Source organism: Platalea leucorodia (genome assembly GCF_965183815.1).
Source record: "Platalea leucorodia genome assembly, chromosome: 5".
Taxonomy (NCBI): domain Eukaryota; kingdom Metazoa; phylum Chordata; class Aves; order Pelecaniformes; family Threskiornithidae; genus Platalea; species Platalea leucorodia.
The window spans coordinates 34,050,557-34,071,890 of NC_138827.1; the positions used below are offsets into that span (position 1 = coordinate 34,050,557).

General features: G+C 39.9%; 1 protein-coding gene across 1 annotated transcript in view; it reads left to right on the plus strand.

The window, feature by feature from the left end:
- The first annotated feature begins 17,396 nt into the window (after nt 1-17,396).
- The window catches only part of AK5 (adenylate kinase 5), a 96,660-nt gene continuing 92,722 nt past the window's right edge, over nt 17,397-21,334 (plus strand). Inside the window, exons 1-3 of the mRNA XM_082311522.1 lie at nt 17,397-17,470; nt 19,333-19,519; nt 20,505-20,672. Of these exons, the coding sequence (XP_082167648.1) occupies nt 17,411-17,470; nt 19,333-19,519; nt 20,505-20,672 (415 nt within the window). The 5' untranslated portion in view covers nt 17,397-17,410. The remainder of the gene's footprint in view (nt 17,471-19,332; nt 19,520-20,504; nt 20,673-21,334) is intronic.

Consider the following 21,334-nt stretch of genomic DNA (forward strand, 5'->3'; position numbering starts at 1 on the left):
TCCCTTGGACAGGCCCAGCTGGTGCTAGAAAACACCACGGTGTCGCAGCTCGCCTTTGGCTTGGGAGGCTCCTGGGGATGCAACGGCGGCCGTTTCTCTCGGCCTTCTGCCAAAAATACACTCGAATCAGTGGGCTTTGCTGAAGTTACCACGAGGGCAGGGCACGCTGAGCTGCGGGCCAAGGGTGGCCTCAGGCCTTGGAGAGCGAAGGGGAGAGCTGGGGAAAGGGACCACCTTTGGTGGGGAGGAGAGGGGGATCTCTTTTTGTCCAGATGCCTTGCTATAGCCTTGCCTTTGGCACATACCGCCCTCAGAGCTGATGAATCATCAGATTTTTATTTCAATCTATTGAACCACTTGGTATGAGTCTGTTATTTCCACTAACTCATCCTGTCAGCACCTTTGTTCAATTGCCTGATGCCTTCCATTAGTGAAGATTCAGAATCTGCCCTGAACCATGGAAGCTATTTCCTGCTCCGTTTACTTGTCATCAGTAATGGCTTTCTCAGACAGAAGCATATTTCCATGTATTGATGTTGGAATTTCAATAACACCACGTTTGCTCTTTGAAAGCATCGCTGGTTTCCTTGATAAAAGTAATCACCTGTGATTAGATCACCTTTTCTTTTTGTGCCTAAAGCTAATGAACTTCCTCCCTTTCGAAGACCATAGCCACCAGCTCCTGTTGCGCCTGAGCACGTCTCCTGCCTGAGCCTTTCATGAACCTACTGAGAAGTGCTATCGGTGTGTGTGTCCCTTGGTGCCTGTTTGTAAGCTGCACTGTTTATCTGCTTCCTCCAGGAAACTAAATGAATTTAAGATTAAGGGCCAAGCTTAAGCTTTTTTCTTGCCCTTTCAAATGCTTCCACTTAGGTCTCTGATCATTCTCAGATGTGTTCAAGTTGTGTCAGTAATTCTAAAGGATACGCAGCTATCTTTCAGTGCGTGTACTCATGCAGGTTTATAAACTGGTGAGTTGATTTCATGCGCTTTGACTTGGATAGCTCCTCATTACCTTTCAGCTCCCACGTGGAGTTGGTCAGATAACGTGACAAATACAGAAGGTCTCAATTCTTTGACTGAACTTATTTCTGTTAAGCTTAGTTCTTTCCAGTTATTACAAATATTCATTCTTTGATATCATTCATTTTGGTCAACAGCTTTTCCCATAAAAATAATGTCATCAGCTGTATCCTGATGATGCATCTTTGAACCAGGCATAAGTCCTGATGTTCGTACCGAATGAAGAGTTAGGTCAAATGTTACCAAAAGGTAACTCCAGCTTACCAAGAAACGTTCCTGACATGAGAAGCAATGAACATCTTTTCTGTGAATAAAACTTAACAACATCCTATTCACTTAAAAACTCCCAAACCTTCTGATATTTATATCACAGGTGACCTTAATTTTGTCATTCTCTGGAATACTTGACTTTGTAGTTTTAATAACATTCTTTTAAGGTCACTGTACATGATTTGCTACATAAGAAAAAAGGAAATGGGAAAAAAACCCCAAAATTTCTGTCATGTAGCATTGGAATGATGTAAACATAGGACTCTATGGACTTTACAAGCAGACATGTGCTACTCGTGCCAAGCAATTAAGAACTGTAGCAAATTCTCCTTACATGAAAGATCACTTGTAGGGCATGAGACATTTAAAATACTAGGTTTCACCAATAGTCAGAATAGTTTAAGCACACTTGTCCAGTCAATATTGCTGCTGTTTCTCATGGGTTATATGTAGTTGGTTCTGCAATCTACAGGAAGGTTTAGCTGGCTCTTGATGTAAAAGCATTGCTGCAAACTCATCAGTCTTGTGTCACATGCTGCCTGCTGCAGCGTGTGAGCAATGTTTGGATCAACTACAGTCACACTGCAGGTGTTACTCTTTGATTTTAGGCGTTCAGGTCATATTGCTGCCTTTCCATCCCAGGGCAGAGACAGCACAGAGTTAGGGCAAACTCAGTTTCACAAGCTCATGGGAATATTCCAAAAGAATGGCCATTATTCCCTCTGATTTATATGCTGCGTAATACAGTGCATAGTTCACTTTTTTAGATCTGTCTCTGGTTTGCCTTCTGGATTCCCTTAGCCTGCTTAAGTGTATTTTGTAATGGATCCACGTCTTCTTCTACTTCTGCCTTTTATTTCTATACAGTCTCGGTCTTTCATGGGCTTTAGTATTCATAGACACACACAAGTGTGCTGGTGCTTCAGGCATTATTTCTGGAGATGGTATCACTTCTTTTTTTTTCCCCAGTAAGATAGTACCACAAGCTTTGCCTTCGTTTTTTACATCTTTATTTCCTTACGCAGCCCTTAATACAGACTTGGTGTTTGCTTCTGTGCCTGTACAGCATTTTTATGTCTAGAAATTAAGCTCTGCTGTCTGCTTCTGTTTCTTCAGTCTGCGTTGTCTTCATGCCAATCACAGTATTTTTCATGCTCTGAGTCTCTTTAGCTTGACCTTTGCCACAATGTTTCTTGTACCTCATGCTGAGTAATTAGAAAGGACACCAAATGTGTATCCCAAAATGATTTGTAATTAAAACAACTGATTAAAAAGCTTCTGCAACTGCAGCTGGTATTCACATCGGTGCACATCTTGGTGCCCTTCCAGATTCTCTCCTCCTCCAGCAGGTTGCTCAGGCCCTAATCCTCTAAACTATACCCTCTAGAAATTGCCCTCTAAGAGCCATCTGTCAGCTTGCTCCTGTCCAGCATGGAGCAAACAAACCTAGCCTTCCTCTGAGGAGGGGCAGCAATCCCAAGTGTAACCCCGTAAGCTCCTAAGACAGGGATTTGTGCCTACTAGAGTTTACCTGACACTTTTTGATGACCAACTTTTTTTTCCTATACCAAAAATACCAATTAAATATCTTTAATTGTGTTGGTATTAACCTTGATTATATTACCTATATGTATCATAGTGTATCTCTTCCTTCTTCTATACTCTTGATACTTGTTCTGTGTTTCTTTTCCTGTTTTTATCAGACTTGCATGTACTGCCTGATAATTTTCTACTGTAGAAGGTAAAGAAATATATCTTTGGCTCTATTTATTATGCTTCCAAAAGAAAAATGAAAAGGAACTCTTGCAATGAAGCAAGTCAACAAGACTGATTCTTAAGGAATCATCAATAATAGCTCACCTGTATTATCTCACTAAAAAAAATGCAGATTTATTACTTTCTTCATTTTGACTGTGAATACAATAGATTAAAAAATTTGTACCGACCAAACAAGTCTACTACAGTTTGGTATCTGAGCTGATAAAATGGCATCTTCAAATATAGAACCTGAATGAAACAACAGTAATCAAATTAATGATTGATCTTATTCATTTGGATTTTTTTCCATTACCGTTAGTAGAAGACCGGCTTGACTACAGAATGTTTGTACTTTGAAAAGATTTACAATAGCAAAGTAACACTGATAAAAAATATGCAAAAAGAATATGGTGACAGTAATAGATACAGAACTTGCAAAGGAAAATAACTTGAAAGAAGTCTTGCTTCTAATATTATCAAGCTGAAACAATTGTACTGAACTGTGTTTATTAATAGATTCTTTTTGAACACTGGCTGAACATATTAGAACCTACGTTTTTGTTCATCCATAGTATCAAGTTGCTTACCTCTACATTGGAATCAAACTGGACAGTATTTTTTACTGTTATTTACAAAGTGAGATTATAGACATCATTTTTTACAGTGCCTTTTGAGGTCAGAATAGAACACAGGCAAAAACCTTGAAACCTACAATGAAACTCAGTTGACATTTGTTCTTATTGAATTAACCATCTACCTTGTCATCAGTTCTGTTCTGTCATTAATGACGCAAATATCACCAGGCAGGGAGTTTCCATAATGTTGAATTGTGTAATAATTCAGTATTTCATCTTCAGAAGACATGAGGTTACAAACTATTCTAACAGCTTACCCTGTTGGTAAAATAAGTAAAATATGAGAAAACAAAATACAAAAAAAAAGTGGCAGCTTATTTACATAGTTTGTTATGTATAGCGGCAGTCATGAAATATGAATGCACATCACATCTGGTCTCAGTGCATCAATATTTTTCTCAAGAGAAAACAATGCTAAAAACTTTTGTCAAAACATTCTGATGTATTAAAATAACAAAATATGTGAAAAATACAACAGTAAAAAAATTATCTATCTTTTTAAAATTACCCTCTCCATTGTATTTTTCCATTAATATTTCAAAAGGGTTCATTCTCAAACAGAAAATTCATGGGCTTCTTAATTAGGAACAAGATAAGAATCTTAATTAAATTGCCCTAAATAAAGCTAAGTTTATAACCATAGTTTTACTCTTGATTTCAAGCAGTGGATATAACACATCATTAAGAAGTCGTCATTTTTATTCCAGTACTGGTTCTGACATTTCTATGATAAATCTGTCACGTGTCCCAGACACACCAAGCGTCTGAATGTCTCGGGAGAGTCCTCCCTGTAGTGAGTGAGCTGAAGTGGTCTCAGCTTTGCTGGTTAAATTAACTCAAGTAAAGGGCCATGTTGCTGATGGACTGATTTTAGCTCCCAAACCGTTACTTAAAGCTGTTGTGTGTATTCTTAGGCTACTCTACAGCCTGCAATCTAAATGTATCCTTCTGTCTTCCAAGTGATTTTCTTCATTTGCAAGCAAGGGTTTTTCTACTCCATTGAGGACTACTCATCAGCTATATGACAAAACAAACACAAAAGTTTTGAAAAATTAAAGGCTGAGTGCATGTTAGCTTTACCTACAAAAATATTGGATTTAATATTAAGAAAATTGTATTAGAAATAAGATATACAGTGAGCACTGAGTCAACTTTTAAAAAGGTTACTCATACACCAAGTACATCATTGATTAACATTAAATATTTGAACAGTGACTAAAACTGAATCCAGTAAATTGCCAGGAAAGGTTATGTAGACCACTGTGCGATGAGTACTAAAATATTATTAGAACTGATTAGTGGAAGATTGCACTCGAGAAGCTAAATTTAAGACAAAACCAAAAATAGGCCATTAAGAAATTTAAAGAAATATTCTCAACAGAAGGAATCATTTAATTTTAAAAAACGTAAATATGCATGATTATTTCTGTTTTTCCAGGAGTTATGGGGTAGAATAGATCAAAACAGCCCCAAAAAATTGTAGACAAAAAGCTCACCTGTACTTTTTAAAGTAGCTGCTAGGCTGTGAACAAAAGTGACAGCGGATCAGCAAACCTTAATAATTTCCCTGACTACTCAAACTGTAAAGCAGAACGTTTGGTTCCCTCTTTAGCTTCATTTAGCAGGATAGTGTAAAAGCTGCTATGGATCAGGTGGAAAGTACTCATGCTGAAGTAAGCAGAGTATCCTTCAACATACCATAAATTCTGAGTCCATGCTCTTTGAAATTAAAAGCACCTATTTCTTTGAGCATATTTACTGGAAGTTGTTTCTGAGTAGAATGCCAGAATTACTTCATAAATTGAAATCATAATGCTTGGGAGCCAGATTTTGCTGTGATTTATAAAATGCAATCTTGTTGAAATTTCCTTCTGCGCAGAAGGTCAGTAAAAGGCCTTTTCACCGTTACAGTGCTGGCACTCAGTGCAAGGTGGAATTTTACTTAAAAAATTAAATGAGCTATTACTAAGCAGAAAGTCTAGATGAAACCAGTAACACATTCAGCAAGAAAGTAAACTGCTGACTAGGCAATCCCCCAAATACTTGCTTTCTTAAAAGCCAAATTGCATGGCCTAAGTTGATCAGGGTATTGTGCAAACTGAAGAGTACTGCCCACGTGAGAATGCATTCAGTTATGAAATCTATGAAAGTTTTTCTGTATTGTTCTGCAACTGTCTCATGAATAAAAAAATCCAAACACTTTCTTTTTACCTGTCTTTATCTTTGTATTAAGGAGTGTATCCTGATGAGATTTTTCTAACTGAAAGAGACCATCAAGAAAAAGTCCTAGTGATAACAGGAATTGTCAACACATGAATATGTGCCTGTTGTTTCTGTGTATCTGTCCTGTTCTATGACCTGAACTAATTAGCTGCTAAATATATATTACATGAAAATGTAAAAGCTACATTTACTGCAGTTAATGAGCTTCTACATTTTAAGATAGGCATTCAAATTTACATGTTCATTCAAGGTGATTGATTTTTATATGGAGAAAAGACGCCAATCAGTCAATCAGTTTCAACTAATCAGTGCCTTAATGGATGCATTTGCAGAAGTATTATCTCAGCGAAAATCATCTTCCTGCGCTTTAACTCTCTGACAGTTATCAAGGATTTCCTTAAACAAAATTTCTCTCATTATATCATTATGTAAATGCTGAAAAAAAACTTGCACTTGGAAAAAAATATACTAACAATACTTTATTAAAGAATAGCCATCATGTGTGTATATATTAAAGATTTAAAGCGTCAGAGCCTGCTATGTGTCCCAATTTTGTAGACCGTTCAGTGTGGTAATTTTGGCAGGCTTTTGCCTCAGCACCCTGACCCAGCCTGAAGGCGTAAGTTCAGGGTCAGTGAAATGGCCAGACTCCCTACAGTTCAGTGACCCAAAAACCCAAATAGCACAACCTAAGTCAAAACAGACCAGGGATTAATTGAATATATGCCTGTCTTGGATTCTAGAGATTATGAAGGTGACTAAAACCTGCATTTGTGACATCCTCTTTTCATTTTTTAACAGATGATTAGCTTTCTGGGCTGAAAGATATGGCCTTCTGACAATGGATTAATCAATGGGGGAAAAAAAAAAATCCTTTTGGAACTCTCAAATCATTCAACCCAAGCTTTTAATAAAAGATCTAGGGTTTAAGCATGTCAAATACATATTATTTACTATGGTCTATTAGCTGCATGTTCATATTAAATCTATACCTCAAGAAAATAATACATATATGTTTATCAGGTACAGACATGTATGCTCCATGTGTGGACTGCAAGAATTCAAGATTGAAGTTTCACAAACAGTACCTGAAAAAGAACAAATTAAGATTATTCTTTTCAGAATAATGACATCAAAATCATGATATGAGGTCAAGGGTACATAAATTCACTTGCTGCTTAGCTTTGGAATAAAGACGATAATCATTTGACTTTACTAAATATAAAAATAATAAATGCTTTGCATCTGCACAGCACCTCTTACTGAAGGATCTCAGAGCATTCAGTGTTAATTTCATGTCATCTTGAAACCAGAAGACTTCAAACCCTATTCAAAAATTTTGGGTGTTGCTACTATATGTTCAGTTTTGCTCTTTCATCTGATTCTGTTTGCCTGTGTATTTCCGCAAGATAAAGAAAACCATTTCAATTATTTTGGTTGTTATATATTATCATGTTATGAGAAGCATTTTTAATACAGATTCTCTTCCATGGATGGATTTTTATCACAAGATTCTAAAAGAGTATTTAAAATTAAGGAGGCTGAACATATTTTGCCTGCCTTATACCCTGATCTAGGAACCAGCACAGTATAAACCATCTTTTCCATTTCCTTCCATAATTCTCTATCTAGTTATGATGATCTAAAATTGCCATATTGGTTTTCAAATCCTTTTGTAAAATAAATTCATCCATTAGGCTATTTATCTGCTCAGAATTCTAGAAATCAAATATATTTTCTCTCTCGGAGTCACTCTTCATAAGTTCATAAATGAAAAATTTGTTTTGGAAAGGGAGTATGTCTGTGTGTATATTAGTAATATTGAACGGTAAAATCAGTCTTTTTCCCAGAAATTGCTCATAATGCTGTTTCCATAAAAGAAGTCAGCTAGTAAAGCTGTACAGTCTGCCTCTACAAGTCATGATTCTCTTTTCCCTAGAATAAGAAGTTTCAGCAGAAAGCCAGGAAAATGCAGTAGAATATCATTAATTGTCAATCAACTCATATAGAACAATAAAATGTTAGCTACACTACAGGGTATTTTTAAAAATCCTGTGCAAAACTGATGTGGAGGTGATTTAGCTGTATAATGTAGAGAAAGAAGTAATTTAAGAGATCTTTGAATATTCAAATCTTTTCGAAATAGTACCAACTCAGCTGTAAGCCAGCAACAAAAGAAACAGTAAAGACTATAGCAAAATGCCTGAATCTGATCCATTTGTTATACAGAGTATACCCACTAGACAAAAAAAAATTACTTGCTTGGTGTTATTGCTAATAAATTAATTTCTGATTTATCAGACACAAAGTATTCAAATACCTGGTAAAGTTGGTAACATCTTAGTTTCTCACTGTCCTGGTGTACTCTGAGAGCTGTGAAAAACATTTTTAAGACTGCAAACTTCGAGACAGACATAATTTCAATTTTTTTAATAAACCAGGACAAGGAACATATTAGTGATTCCAGTTTTATAAGATAACTTGAATAAAAGGAAAGAAAAAATACTGTCAAGGCTTGTTTGATGAACCCACTAAGATCCAGAATATACAAGGAAAAATATTTGAAGCAAGTGATCGCATTTTCAAATACACAAGAATCAAAATAATATTAAAATTTTATTTTCCTGAACATTTATGAATAAATATGAAAGCTGCAGCCACAGAGTTTGTCGCTTGTACAGCTGTGTCACTGTATAGTAACCTGTCTCTTGAGACAACGAGTTCACATAGGAGCAGAACTTTGTAAGAAGTTCTCCTGAAAACAGCTATCCTTAACAAGCTTCTCCTGAACCCTGCCTTGTGTCATGACTCCAACAGCCAGCCAGGGTGTATTTGCTTTCCAGACCACAACTGCCTCATCTCTGTAGAGAAATTAGTAAGGCAGGGCCAAGCGTCCTGTTCAGCACTGCAGTTGAACAACTACTTAGTTTTATTGGACAGCACGACAGGAAAAAATATGTCTGGGTGATTCAAGAAGTGCTGATGATTATTAGTCATTTTAAACCTTAAAAAGTATTCGGTACCGGGCTCTATCCAATATCAGGCTAAACTGTTTTCTTCCATTTAGCCAAAAGTTTTCAACCCATGCTTTGTTGAATCTGAGTTCAAGTTCAACCATCATATGACAGTTTCATCAACTGCTCTGTTATCTTTGCTAATAAGCCATCTGGCAGGGTGTCATCTTCTACGGAAAACAGGTGTTTGATCCAATTCTCATTTGTTATACTGTCAAGAAAGCATACACTGAAGTTGGTGACTAAATTCAGGCAACGTTCTTGTACGTCAGCAGAAAGTCAGGATGAATTTCGAATTAACATTAAAACATTTCCATGGTTCAAACATTTCCCAGTTCCTCTCATGTTGTCTTTCAACTAATCTTGTGTCTTAAGATGCAATTTCTTTATCTTGTCCTTGTTCTAGATTCTGATTTTATCTAATTATTATGTAATGTGCATATTTTAATCTCTATATATTGCATTCTATTCATTGCGATGCAAGAACAAAAAGTTAAATGGATGAGTTCAAGAACCTTATATCATTGAAAAAGTACTTACTTCAAGCAAAATTAAAATTCTTCCCACAAAAAAAATTGTTCCTTACAATAGAATTCAGAGTTGTGAGCCAATACCTGCCTAAGTTACAGCCTTCCTGGGTTTAGAAAAGTGGGTTTGGACAGTCACGTCCCACTTTATTACGAAATGTGAAAACCAAACAGAGCTTTAGCTGTAAAGAAGCTAAGTTCTTTAACAACAAAACAACAAACACCAGTGGCTGACTGACGTTTTGACAGCTACTGCTTCGTGGCGAACACTGAATACACACTGAATCTGGCCATAGGTGACTCTTCACTTTTTACCCGACCACTACAGTTATTGCCATGATCGCTCTCAACAAGAGCATCTGCCAACATTATTCCATTGTGAATCCTAATTGTAAAAAAATTGCCATGTCACAAAACAAGATTTTTTTTTCTTAACTTCTATTTTATTCTTTGGCATACATGTACAACCTGACCAAAAGGAACAGTACTTTTGTTTGACTACAGTGAAACAAATATCTGTAGTTGTAAATGTCCTATGGGCCCTTTCCTACTTGAAAAAAGCCCAGTCGGGAACCCTTCTTGACTCTAGGTAAAAAAAAAAAAAAAATTATATCAAACTAACTTGCACCTTTTTCCCTATGACTTGACATCACAATGTGTTGCGCCACTATAAAGATGTAAGTATCAAAAAATGTGAAGGTTTCTCAGTGTGAGCAATCCCCGAAATCATGATACGACTCTTTGAAGCCCTTCATATAGGAAGTTGGTATTACTGTCAATTCATTTAGCTTTCTATTAAATAAAAAAATCAAGAGGCTTATCTTTTCAAGAGCTGTACTTTGTATCAAGGTGATCTTCAAGTAGGGAAGATTTTCACTGTATGATTAAATAACAGGTTATAGAAATAGTGTTGTGAGGCACTGGTCCATTATACCACTGAAACAAACCCCAAATGGTAAGTAGCAGAGACTCACACTTACTAACAATCTTATGCTCCCTAGTGTTCCCAGGGCGAGGTCTAACAGCTGTGCTTGAATTCTTTTCTGTTCTCACCACCACCACCCACAAGTCATTATTCAGTTCAAGCCTATTTTATTAACTGAATTTTGCTTTGTTTCTTTGTGTTTTTTTTTTGTTGTTTTTCTTTTTTTCTTACAGCTCCCCAGATTTCCTTAGTTCATAAAGAGTAAACAAGATGAACTGAAATTGCTTTATTGTCAGTATCTATTTGGGGACAATTCATAGATTAGAACCTTAAAATCTGTGGTTGGATCCTTAGGACAAAAAGGCAAGAAAATTAAGACTATATTGGAAAAAAAATAGCACAGCATTTCTAAGTCATTGAAAATTCAGTATCAAATTATTTGGAGTGTTTATTAATCAGTTACTAAGGAAAATAAAATCCTCCCAAAAAGCAATTTCGATAACATTGGGGGGGGGTGTTTGTGTGTGTGTATGCGTGTGTATAGTTTCAGTTTAAGTGGCATAAAACAAAAGCAAAAAGCATCAAGAAGCTGTACTGGATCAGACTGAAAGCCTGTGTAAGCCCCCAGTCCGTGTTCTCACCAGTAGCGACCAGCCGTCTTAGGGACTGAGTTAAGAACAAGGAAAACCTCTACAGGTTCTCCTGCCTTCCATTTCGCTGAGGCCTAAGGACTTCCTGAGGTGGTAACCTTGAATTTATTAAGTTGCATAATGCATGTACAATATCCTCATATTATCTAATTATTAGGAGCCAGATCAAGGATAAGGACTTAAATAGAAAAATATGCATGATAATTGGGAATTATTTAAGAAATGTTGACAGAACAGCCAAAACACTAGCAACCTATGACTGAAAAAAAAAGAAGACAGCACTAATTAAAAAGCAATTTGGCTTGAAAATAAAGATACATAAGAATAAGAAAAACATCTATAACAAATACTAGAAGCTGCAAGAAATATATGTGAGAGATTTAAGAACTGTAAAAAAAATGAGAAGGGAAACAAAATGACATAAAACCCAATGGTCAGACAGGTGGAACAGCATTTGAAAGAGCTGTTTTTCTGAATAGAAGAAAGAAAAGGATCCTAACAATATTATTGGAATATGCTGGCGTAGATATAGCAAAAGCAACTGGAAGCCTTCACTAAATATTTCTGTTCTGTATATAGAGAAATAATCAGATGATGTAATTATACCATAGGAGGATGACGAAATATTCTCCATTCCAGTTGTAGTCAGGTAAGTTTTATAAATCTGATCTGAATTCTCTCAGTGCCAGGAGGCACACAAGGCGCGAACATCGTTCTTCCACTTCGATCGGTCCGCTGCTGCGTGCTCTGGAGTCCCAAGGGCCACAGCGCAGTCTTCCGTCGGTTTCCCCCTCAGGACACGACCGATCCAGCTCCATCTCCTCCTCCTCACTTCGTTACCGATTTTCTCCATCCCCGCCATTTCTGATGCTCGTCGTTTCTGCAACTTTTTTTTTTTTTTTTTTTTCCGGGAGGAGGTAGTTGGCCTCCTGCCCAACCCCCATGACTTGGAGGGCCAGTGGTTTTTCTGTCAGGGTGGCCTTCCCTTAGGCTGCGTTGGTTCGCGGCACCTTCTTCAATTTTATCCGGTGCACCCTCCAGAGAGGGATCCCCTGTCCACCACCCAGGGGACGCGCCTTCCAGCCGTGCAGCCCCAGCCGAAGGAAGTTTTATAAATAGTAGGCACTAAAAACAACTGAGTAAATCTGCATATTTGGATAACTTGTATCGGAGTTTTAAAGCAGCTGGAAAGGACATTTCGGGCCTCTAAGAACCCTTGAAATATTTGCGTTCTGGGAACATGTTAGACCAGTACTTTAAAAGGGTGGTGGCGTAGGGAATTATAGGCCTGTCCATCTAACATGGAACTTAGTAAAATACAGAACTGCTAAGAACATAACAGAATATAGTTTATATGGAATTTAATTAATGGTAGTGAATGCCAGTTTTTGAAAAATAGATCCTCTCAGATCTATCCACAGATACTTGTTCAAGGTTTGTTTTTGCTGATGAAGAAACAAGTGCTGGTCTGAAGGCATTTATGTAGTGCTGCAGGATCATTTGTTTAGGAAACCTGAATGAATCAAAATTAATGCACATGTATTTAATGACTAATTGACTGGTCTCAAAGGTGTAGTGTAAATGGGAAATATTAAGTGAGTTTCTGGTTTGGTCCCATGGGAACTGTGTTTTGGCCATGTGCTGTATAACATTTTTATTGATTACCAAAAAAAAAAACCCCAAAGAAAAGCACTGGTACCACTGGCAGATGACAAAGGCTAGGGAAGTGGTAACTCACAAAGGGAACAGCTCATTGGTACTGAGCAAGCTGATTTCTTGATAAATTGGCTGCAAGCAAATATATGAAGTTATACATCAAAGAATAAAGAGCAGGTGCTGATCCTAGAGTGGAGGAATCTATGTGAGCGAATAGAGTGGAAAGCAGAGCTGCTGGGAGCCTGCTAGATAACCTGCTAGGTAAAGGTGAACCCCATTGCGACCCCAAGGCCAGTGCACAAATTCAGTCCCTCAGTGTGAAAACAACAGAAACTGTGAGGATGTTACAGGCAGGCTGAATCACATCAGTACCTGGCACTGGTGCGACCGTTTCTGGAACAGTGTGTCCTGGTTGATGCCTTGCTGAAGATGCCTGTTGATAAATTGGAAAGAGTTCAGGGAAGGGTCACAGGAATGATTACACTGTAATTGGAAAATAAAAGCTACAGCTATTTAGTTTATCAAACAAAGGTTAAGGAGTGAGTTGATCATAGCATCTTTTTAATTATTTTTTTTCTCAGCAGATTGAAATATGCATCCTCAAACTTTTAAGCAGCACAACCTTCTTTCTTCCCTCCCAGGTTTTATTCATCTTGGCGTCCACAAAAGTTACATAAAATGGCAGTTCTGGGACTCAGTGAAAATTAGATCCAGAGGTTAGATTTTTCTAGGTAGAATTTTCACTACCTTTCAATTAGTGATTTAATTCACTTAAGTAACTTGTTTAGATATCGGTAGAAAAGAAAAAAACGTTTAGTAAAGTGGGAAAGAAAGGGGAGGGAAAAGAGCAGGTTTTAAAAAAATGTTAACAACACTGTAGCAAAAGAGTTCAGAAACAGGTTTCTCATTAAAATGAAAAGGTCGTTTTAGCAATCTTGGATTAATTTACACCACACTAGGCACAATATGAGGCCGCAAGTAACTTCTGCGTTTACATTAAAATGCATATTATTTCTGGATCAGGAGCATATAATTCAGCATATTCTATTAAAAAGGCTGCACATAATTGTTCTGCTTACAGAATCTACAAATTCAAACTATCGACATATCTTGCACCAGCCTGTATAAGCACATCAATCCAAGGACATCAGTTCTGATTTAATAAAGACATCTAGCAGAGCAGCAGCTTCCATGAAAAATGACAGCCACTAGTGCTTGAACAGGCACTAGACAAAAAACTAGAAGACTCTCATAAAATACTGGGGGATTCTGAAGCGATTTTTGAAAACATAGAACCTAATTAAACTTTGACTGAAGGCTATGGGTGTTAGGCAATTGGTTTAACCAAGAAGAAGAGAAGGCCCAGAACAGCATATTCCAGCTGATCCCATACTAATTTCATATTAGTTCAGCTTCCTGTATTTACTGGAGAAACCAATGAGAATGAGAATGGAATCAGCCCAATGGTACAGGATCCACAAGAAGTCTTCAAGATGAATTGCCAGAACTGTTATCATATTGATAGCAAAATTTTGTTCTTTCTACTGTAGCTTCTTCCCCTCCAGAAGAGGTAGGAAGTGGCAGAAGGGTAACCAAAGCAAGCCTTCAGCCTCACCCCAGTACCATGAAGAGCTGCCCGTACCTTCAGGAATGGGCAGTGCTCTGGAGTTCAAATCCATGTTCCCATTTCTGTGAACTTTCTTTGCATCCTGTGTTGTTTTCTAAGGCAGTAAGATCACTTGATTTCCATCCACACTCTTGATCAGGTACTGTTAAATGACAAACAGCTAACGTTCTAACAGCTGCCTTTACGTTACTTGCATACCTGAAATGACAAATAACCCAGCTTTGTATTTGATGTATTCTTAATCCTTTGCTGCCGATGTTCTTCAGAGGCTTTGAGAAGCATCCACCTGTGACCCTGTTTCAATATGGGGATTTTGCCAAAGGCAAACGCGTAACAAATTACTTCTAGAAGGAGGCACCATGTTATTAGATCCAAAAATATCCTTTCCAGATACATTTCACACATTCAGTCTGACAGATTTCCTAAACGGCCATATTTTTTCTGAGGTGGTAGTTTCTGCAACATAGAATTTGATTTTGTGCAACAAAAATCAGATTAGCTCAGAATCACTTTTTTTGTGAACAATAATTTAGATGTGCATAATGATAATAGTTTTACGGCAGAAGAGTCAGAATTTGTATTTTCTGTTAGCATTATCTAACTGAGCAAAATGCCTGGGAGCCTACAGTAAAAACCAAACATCTCAGACAAGACTTTACACAAAAATTTTTCACATTCCCAAGGAAGATGCCATGGAAAGCATGTGAAAGTGAGCATTTTTCCCTATCAATCCAGTACATTGGATGAGCTACTAATTTATCCACAAATGTTGAATATATAAAAATATATACGCTGAAAGCCTATAAATGGAATTTGTCTGAGACAGTGATAACACAGCTGAATTTTTTTTATATAAACTAAAAAAAAATAAAACAACAAACCACAAAATGCCAAACCCACAGCTCTGTCTTCCTAAATAGAATGGCATCTTCCATTAGCCCTCTTTAGGAAAGAGCTTATTTTAAGAAAATACCTATTTAATTTAATTCAGTCTTCCTCTTGTCAAGCTTCATTTAAGGTCTTTTAAAAGCAGTTATATCTCGTATCTTTTCATTAGGAGCCTACTCTATTTTTTACTCAATCAATCAAAATTAAGGTACTGTGCTTTTCAATGTATTTACATTTGGATGTATTAAAATCTTAGCAAGAGAAAGTAGGATTAAAGCCACATCCAGAGTTCATGGGAAGACAGACTGCAGATAAATGCTGATCAAACTCTCCAGCGAAGACTAAGGTCTTCCTTAAACATATGAGAAGTGCCAATTCAGTGACATTACTGCAGCTTCCCTAAACGGCCACCACTGCGTTAATAGAAAATGGAGCTGGAAAGGATCGTAAGCTGTCTAATCTAAACTTCTTTCCAGAGATACTTCAGTTGAAGTGGAGAGCAGGCCATCCATCAGTGGGCTGCTGCAAAGGGACGTTAGTGGCTGCCCTTCAAGTAGAAGCTGCTGGGAGCAACCGGATGACTTGGAAAACCTTCCAGGCCAGTTCATCAGAAGAAGATTATGGGCCTGCCCCTGGGGCAGCGTTTAGCAGTTTGGGGAATGAACAAGGACTGGAAGCCTCTCCAGGAGAAAGGAAAGTGTCTACATAAAAAGCAGGAGGCAGGGCAGAGGAAAAAGAGGGCAGTTTAACTACAGAAGCAACAAAACAAGGAACATGGCCGCAGCTGAGAAAGAGAAGCTTGTCAAACTGATATTGATCCGCAAATCACAGACAAGGGGGAGAACCTTCTTAAAAGACTCCTGAGAAGACCCATCCTATGTCTGAAAAATACTGCGATACGGAAAGCAGTTGCTCGCTGTTGTTCATAAGCTTGCACTTACATAACCTACTTCTGTTAGGGCGTGCGTCAGTGAAACGACATGGATGTTGCATTAGAAAAGATAATCAACAAAATTAAAATCTAATTGGAACATCTGACTTGATATAGGACAATTAAGCAACTGAAATAATCTACTCCGACTTCCAGTATGCTACGGAATATCACAGAAGCTACCCCCTACTTAGCACTCCTCAGAGCACATCTAGAATAATGCATCCCGTTTGGGGCTCCCCAGTAAAAGAGAGATGTTGATAGACTGGAGTGAGTTGAGTGGAGAGCCACAAAGATGGTTGGGGATGAGAGCACCTGCCCTTGAGGAGAGGTTGAGGGAGCTGGGCTTGTTCAGCCTGTGGCAGGCTTAGAGGGGACATAATAGCAGCTCTCCAACGCTTGTGAGGAGGTTATCATAAAGATGGAGCCAGGGTCTTCACAAGGGCGCAATGGCGGGCAAGAGACAAACTGAGACAAGGGAGGTGCTAACCGAATAGAAGAAAACCCTTTTTCACCAGGAGGCCATCCAAACACAGGTTGCCCTCTGAGGCTATGCAGTCTCCATCCCTGGAGGTTTTGCAAGATGAGACTAGATAAAGCCCTGAGCAACCTGGTCTGACCTCAAGAGCTGCCCTTGCTCTGAGCAGGAGTTTGGACCAGAGATGTCTTCAGGTCTCTTCCTGTGACCCGACGATCAGAGATGCTCCCGAGTCATCACAGTTCCTAGCCCAAAGCGCATGAAATGCCTCGCTCTTCGAAACGCCAGAAGACGATGCCAAGGGCAGAGACGGCGGTACAGCGGGAAGCCTCCCCCACCTCTGCGCTCACCCGCGCACAGCCCGCCCCGCACTCGCTGCCACAGCCCTCCCAGCGTGCGGGGCGCGCCTGAGGACGGCAAAGGCAGCCGGTGCCTCCCGGGCAGCCGGGGTCCCGTCTCTCCCGGGGCCCCTGCCCGCGGCTCGCAGCCTGGCACAACCCCTCACCGCCTCCGCGCGGGCGCCTCACCCCAGGCACCCCCGAAACTTTCCTCGGCAGCCTGCGCACGCTCTTCCTCCCCGCCGGGGGAAAAACGTGCTCCCGCTCGCTCCGTGCAGCGGGGACGGGGAGGCGGGCAGCCGGCAGCCGGCAGCCTGCCTCCTGCCTCCCGCCTCCCCCCCGCCCCGGCGCGCCCGCCCGCGGAAGCCTCGCCGAGGCTCCCGCATTGCACCGCCGCGCCGTGCCGTGCGCGGGGCTCGGCGCTGCCCACCCGCGCCCCGCCGGCGCCCCCGTCCCCGGCTGGCGGTATGAGCGCCGGCGAGGCCAAGGAGTATCTGGCCCGCAGGGAGATCCCGCAGCTTTTCGAGGTAGGCGAGGCGGGGGCCGGGAGGGGAGCGTTTTCCGCCCCGTCGGGGGGGGGTGCTCCGCGCTGGGACCCCGCGGCGGGCCGCGGGCTGAAGGTGGCTGGAAGGACGGCGGCTGGGAGGCGCGTACCTTGCGCGGGGAGCCGCGCCGCGGAGGGCCGGCCCCCGCCCCGGGCCGGGAGGCGCTGCCGGCCGAGCGGCGCTCCCGGGGCGGGAGGTGCCGGCCGCGGAGCCGGCGGGGGAGCGGCCGCCCCCGCTGCCCACCTGCCCTCAGCCTCCGCGGGCGCGCAGGCGGCCGGGCGGCCGCGCCCCGCCGCGGCGCTGCGCTGCGGGCGGCCGCGTCTGCCCTCCTGCAGCCGCCGGCGGAGGGAGCGAACTTGGGTGTCCGCAGGGCAGAGCAGCCCCGGGGCCGCTCTGCCGAGGAATTCAGGCGGGGGGGTCTTCCAGGTTCTCATCGGTCTGGGAGGAAGAAAAACCCCGCAACTGTTTAGTGAGGTTTTGTTTAGCTTCCTACAAGTTACCCGCTGCTAAGGGTTGATAATTACTTCTCTGTGAAATGTGGGTTTTCGTTTTTTTTTTTTTCCCGAATCAGACATCCTGCCATCTGTATAAAACACACACACACACAGAGACACATATGTATTTTCCCTGGTCTGTTCTGAAGCTAGGCATTTTTCTAATGTATTTGAAAATTACAGGACATAGACCATGCTAAATGTTTTACTAACGCATTTGTAATGTGAATGGTTTAACAAGAGATGCAAACAAAACTGTTCAGCTGTAGAGGCTCAAAGCTTGAGCTAGCAATTTTTAAAAAATGGTGCATATCTTCTGCAAAAATATATGGCTAGTTGCTGTGATCTGTTAAGTAGTATAAGAAGGGCATAGATGCATATAAATTATAGCCTATTTTATAAATGCAAATGTGTGTAAATACCAATTATCATATAAACTGTAGATAACAAATAACTGAGCAAATCCTGAACTGGAGCTATTTATGTTTATTACTAATATCAACTGTGACCCTCAAGTTTGTTTGCACAAAAATTAGGAAAAGCACAAAGGACCAGAAATCAACCTGAGAGACATTTATTGTTAAGAGAAGGTTGGGTGCAGTTGTCTTGTGGAGAGGTGAAATGATGACTTATGTATCACTTTGTCAAGGAAAATCAATTACCATGCGTCAGAGGAGGGCCTGCCATTCCTTCTTCCACGCTCCCCATAATGCCCGTCGGTACGATGGGTGCAGAATTAATGCTGCAGATAGGGGGTTTCTAATGGCCGGGAATTTCTGAGCAGTTAGATCTGGAAGCACCTAGGAACTTTGGGGTTGGTTTTTTTTTTATTTCCCAATAGTGATCAAGATGATATTTGAGAATTTCTCGTGATTTTTAAAAATCTTTTTTTCATTATTTGTGTAAGCGTTGACTCAAGAATATGAATAAGATACTTGTGGGTGCACTGGTCTGTAAGGAAAAGATACGTTTCAGTGATCTAATAGGCTACACAGAATATGTAACTTGCGGGGCTATCTAGCTTGTGTGTTGCTCTGCGTATATTGGCCAGTGGTAGCTCTAAGAAAAATGTAGGGAACTTTTTTACTATTTTCAGTTTTTATTACCGTGCAAGCAGACAAATATAAAGGCATAGCCACGAGCTTCGTGTTCTGAATCATTTTTGTGACACCGGCAAACCAAAATCATACAATTTTTGCAGGCCTCACTTTCATGCATTGGCTTGAAATGGAGAGTCTGAGTATACAAGGAATATGGGGTTTCTCTGTGTAAAGTAAAATTCAAAGTAAAAGTGCTTGGTTTTTCCTGTCATCTATCATTATAGTGTGTATTTCTGAACTTACGTTGCAGAGCCTGTTGAATGGATTAATGTGTTACAAACCTGATGACCCAATTGAGTATTTGGAAAGCTGTTTGCAGAAAGTGAAAGAGCTTGGAGGGTCAGAAAAAGTGAAATGGGACACTTTTGTCAGCCCAGAAAAGAAGACCCTGCCTCCACTCAATGGAGGCCAATCCAGGAGGTCTTTTTTCAGGAATGGTAATGTATTAAGTATAAAAAGTATTGCATTTCTTGTGCTACGGGTGGTTTTACATCCACTACTGAATTATTTTATACTTACTTCTATAGCAGATCGTGCCTCATTCTGATTTTCCTTAGGCAAAGGACTCAAGGTTTGTTTCCTTGCGTTTTGGCATTTGTTTTTCTCCTTCCATAACGGATACTATGCAGGAGAGGAAATTGTGATCATTTTGCAGCCTAATGACGGATGTTTGCTGTGTAAATGTTTAACACATTAGTGGAGAGATTTCTCGTATCCTACCTAAAACATTTGCAAAGATAGGGGCAAAGTTGCCTCAGTGCACTTGGTTTATATTTTTAGTGGGTCCTTATTGGTAACGTACATAATAACTTCAATGCAGTTACGCTAGGTTGTTTTTCTAGTTTATATTGGAGCTATATGCTAATTTACTAAATACAATGTAAATTATAAACACTTAGAAAAAGGTGCGTCTCATAAAATCTAAGCAAATATCATACCAATACTTGTAATTATTTTATTTGTAATGTTAACAAAGAGTAATTAGCTCATCTTTCAGTTGCTATAGTTATTCTTCCTTGCCATCCAGCATTTCATTAAACTAATTAGCAAGAATACTATCTCTCCGTGTACAACAAACGTGTATCACCAAAAGAGTTCTGCTTAATAGTACAAGTTACCTGCACAATACAACGCTTTTCTTCTCGGAGGCCGCTGCTGAACTCTGGGTGCTATGGGCAGATTCTCACAGAAAAGCTGATGTGCTTGTAAAGAAACACCAAAGAAAACTGACTCCTAGTGGTTCCAATTTAAGAAATCAGCTAACTAGAGGCAAGGACTATTTAATATAGTAACAGCGAGCACATTTTAAAATTAGGAGATATTTATACTTTATTTATTATACTTACTTAAATCTGTGTACACAATAGATTCTGAGTTTTCTGTGCATTTCCACAATTCCCAGTTTATCTTACTATTTTACAGTGATGCCTGATAATTCTAACTTCCCATACCGACGGTATGACCGACTCCCTCCAATCCAACAGTTTTCGATAGAAAGTGACACCGACCTCTCTGAAACTGCTGAGCTAATTGAGGAGTATGATGTATTTGATCCTGCAAGACCTCGACCAAAAATTATCCTTGTCATAGGTATGAAGGCAGAGGCATTTTGACAAGATTTTATCTTCGTTACTTTGCCTTTTTATTTTTACTGCAAATGCACTGAATGCCTGTTTGTATTTAAATATGATTTTTCTATCTGCTGTAGCAAGTGGTGCAGCCCAATTAGAGGGGATCAGAAAGTGAAAATGTTAGTGCTGAGGATATAGCAACCCAACTGTAAGCATTTTAGGAGTTACAGTGAGCACCTGTGATCATGTTCTGTAGACTGGATGCCCGTTAGCAGCTGGAGAGCTCATGGTTTGCTTATGGAGCACATCTGCCAGTTTGATTTCATCTAAAACGAACCCGACTCATGCATTTCAAAACTGCTTCACCATGTGAACCAAAGTGCTCTTCCAAAGCGTGCGCTGGATCTGAACTAAAACGCTATCGTAGATGTACTCAAAACTGCTCACAAAAAAGGATATTTAAAAATATTGGATAAGCCAGCTTAAGAAGGTGAGAGGGAACTGTTGTCCTCTGTATTTAGAACCTTGAAAACGGATCAGTATGCCCAGCTGGAGTGAACGTACACGGTCACTAGTCCCTTGCATTGATAAATTAATCCCTAGATCTATTTGGTGAATGAACCTTGTGCTATCTTCAGGGAGAATGAGTGATCAGTTAGCATTAGTTAATTGTGCTCTCTC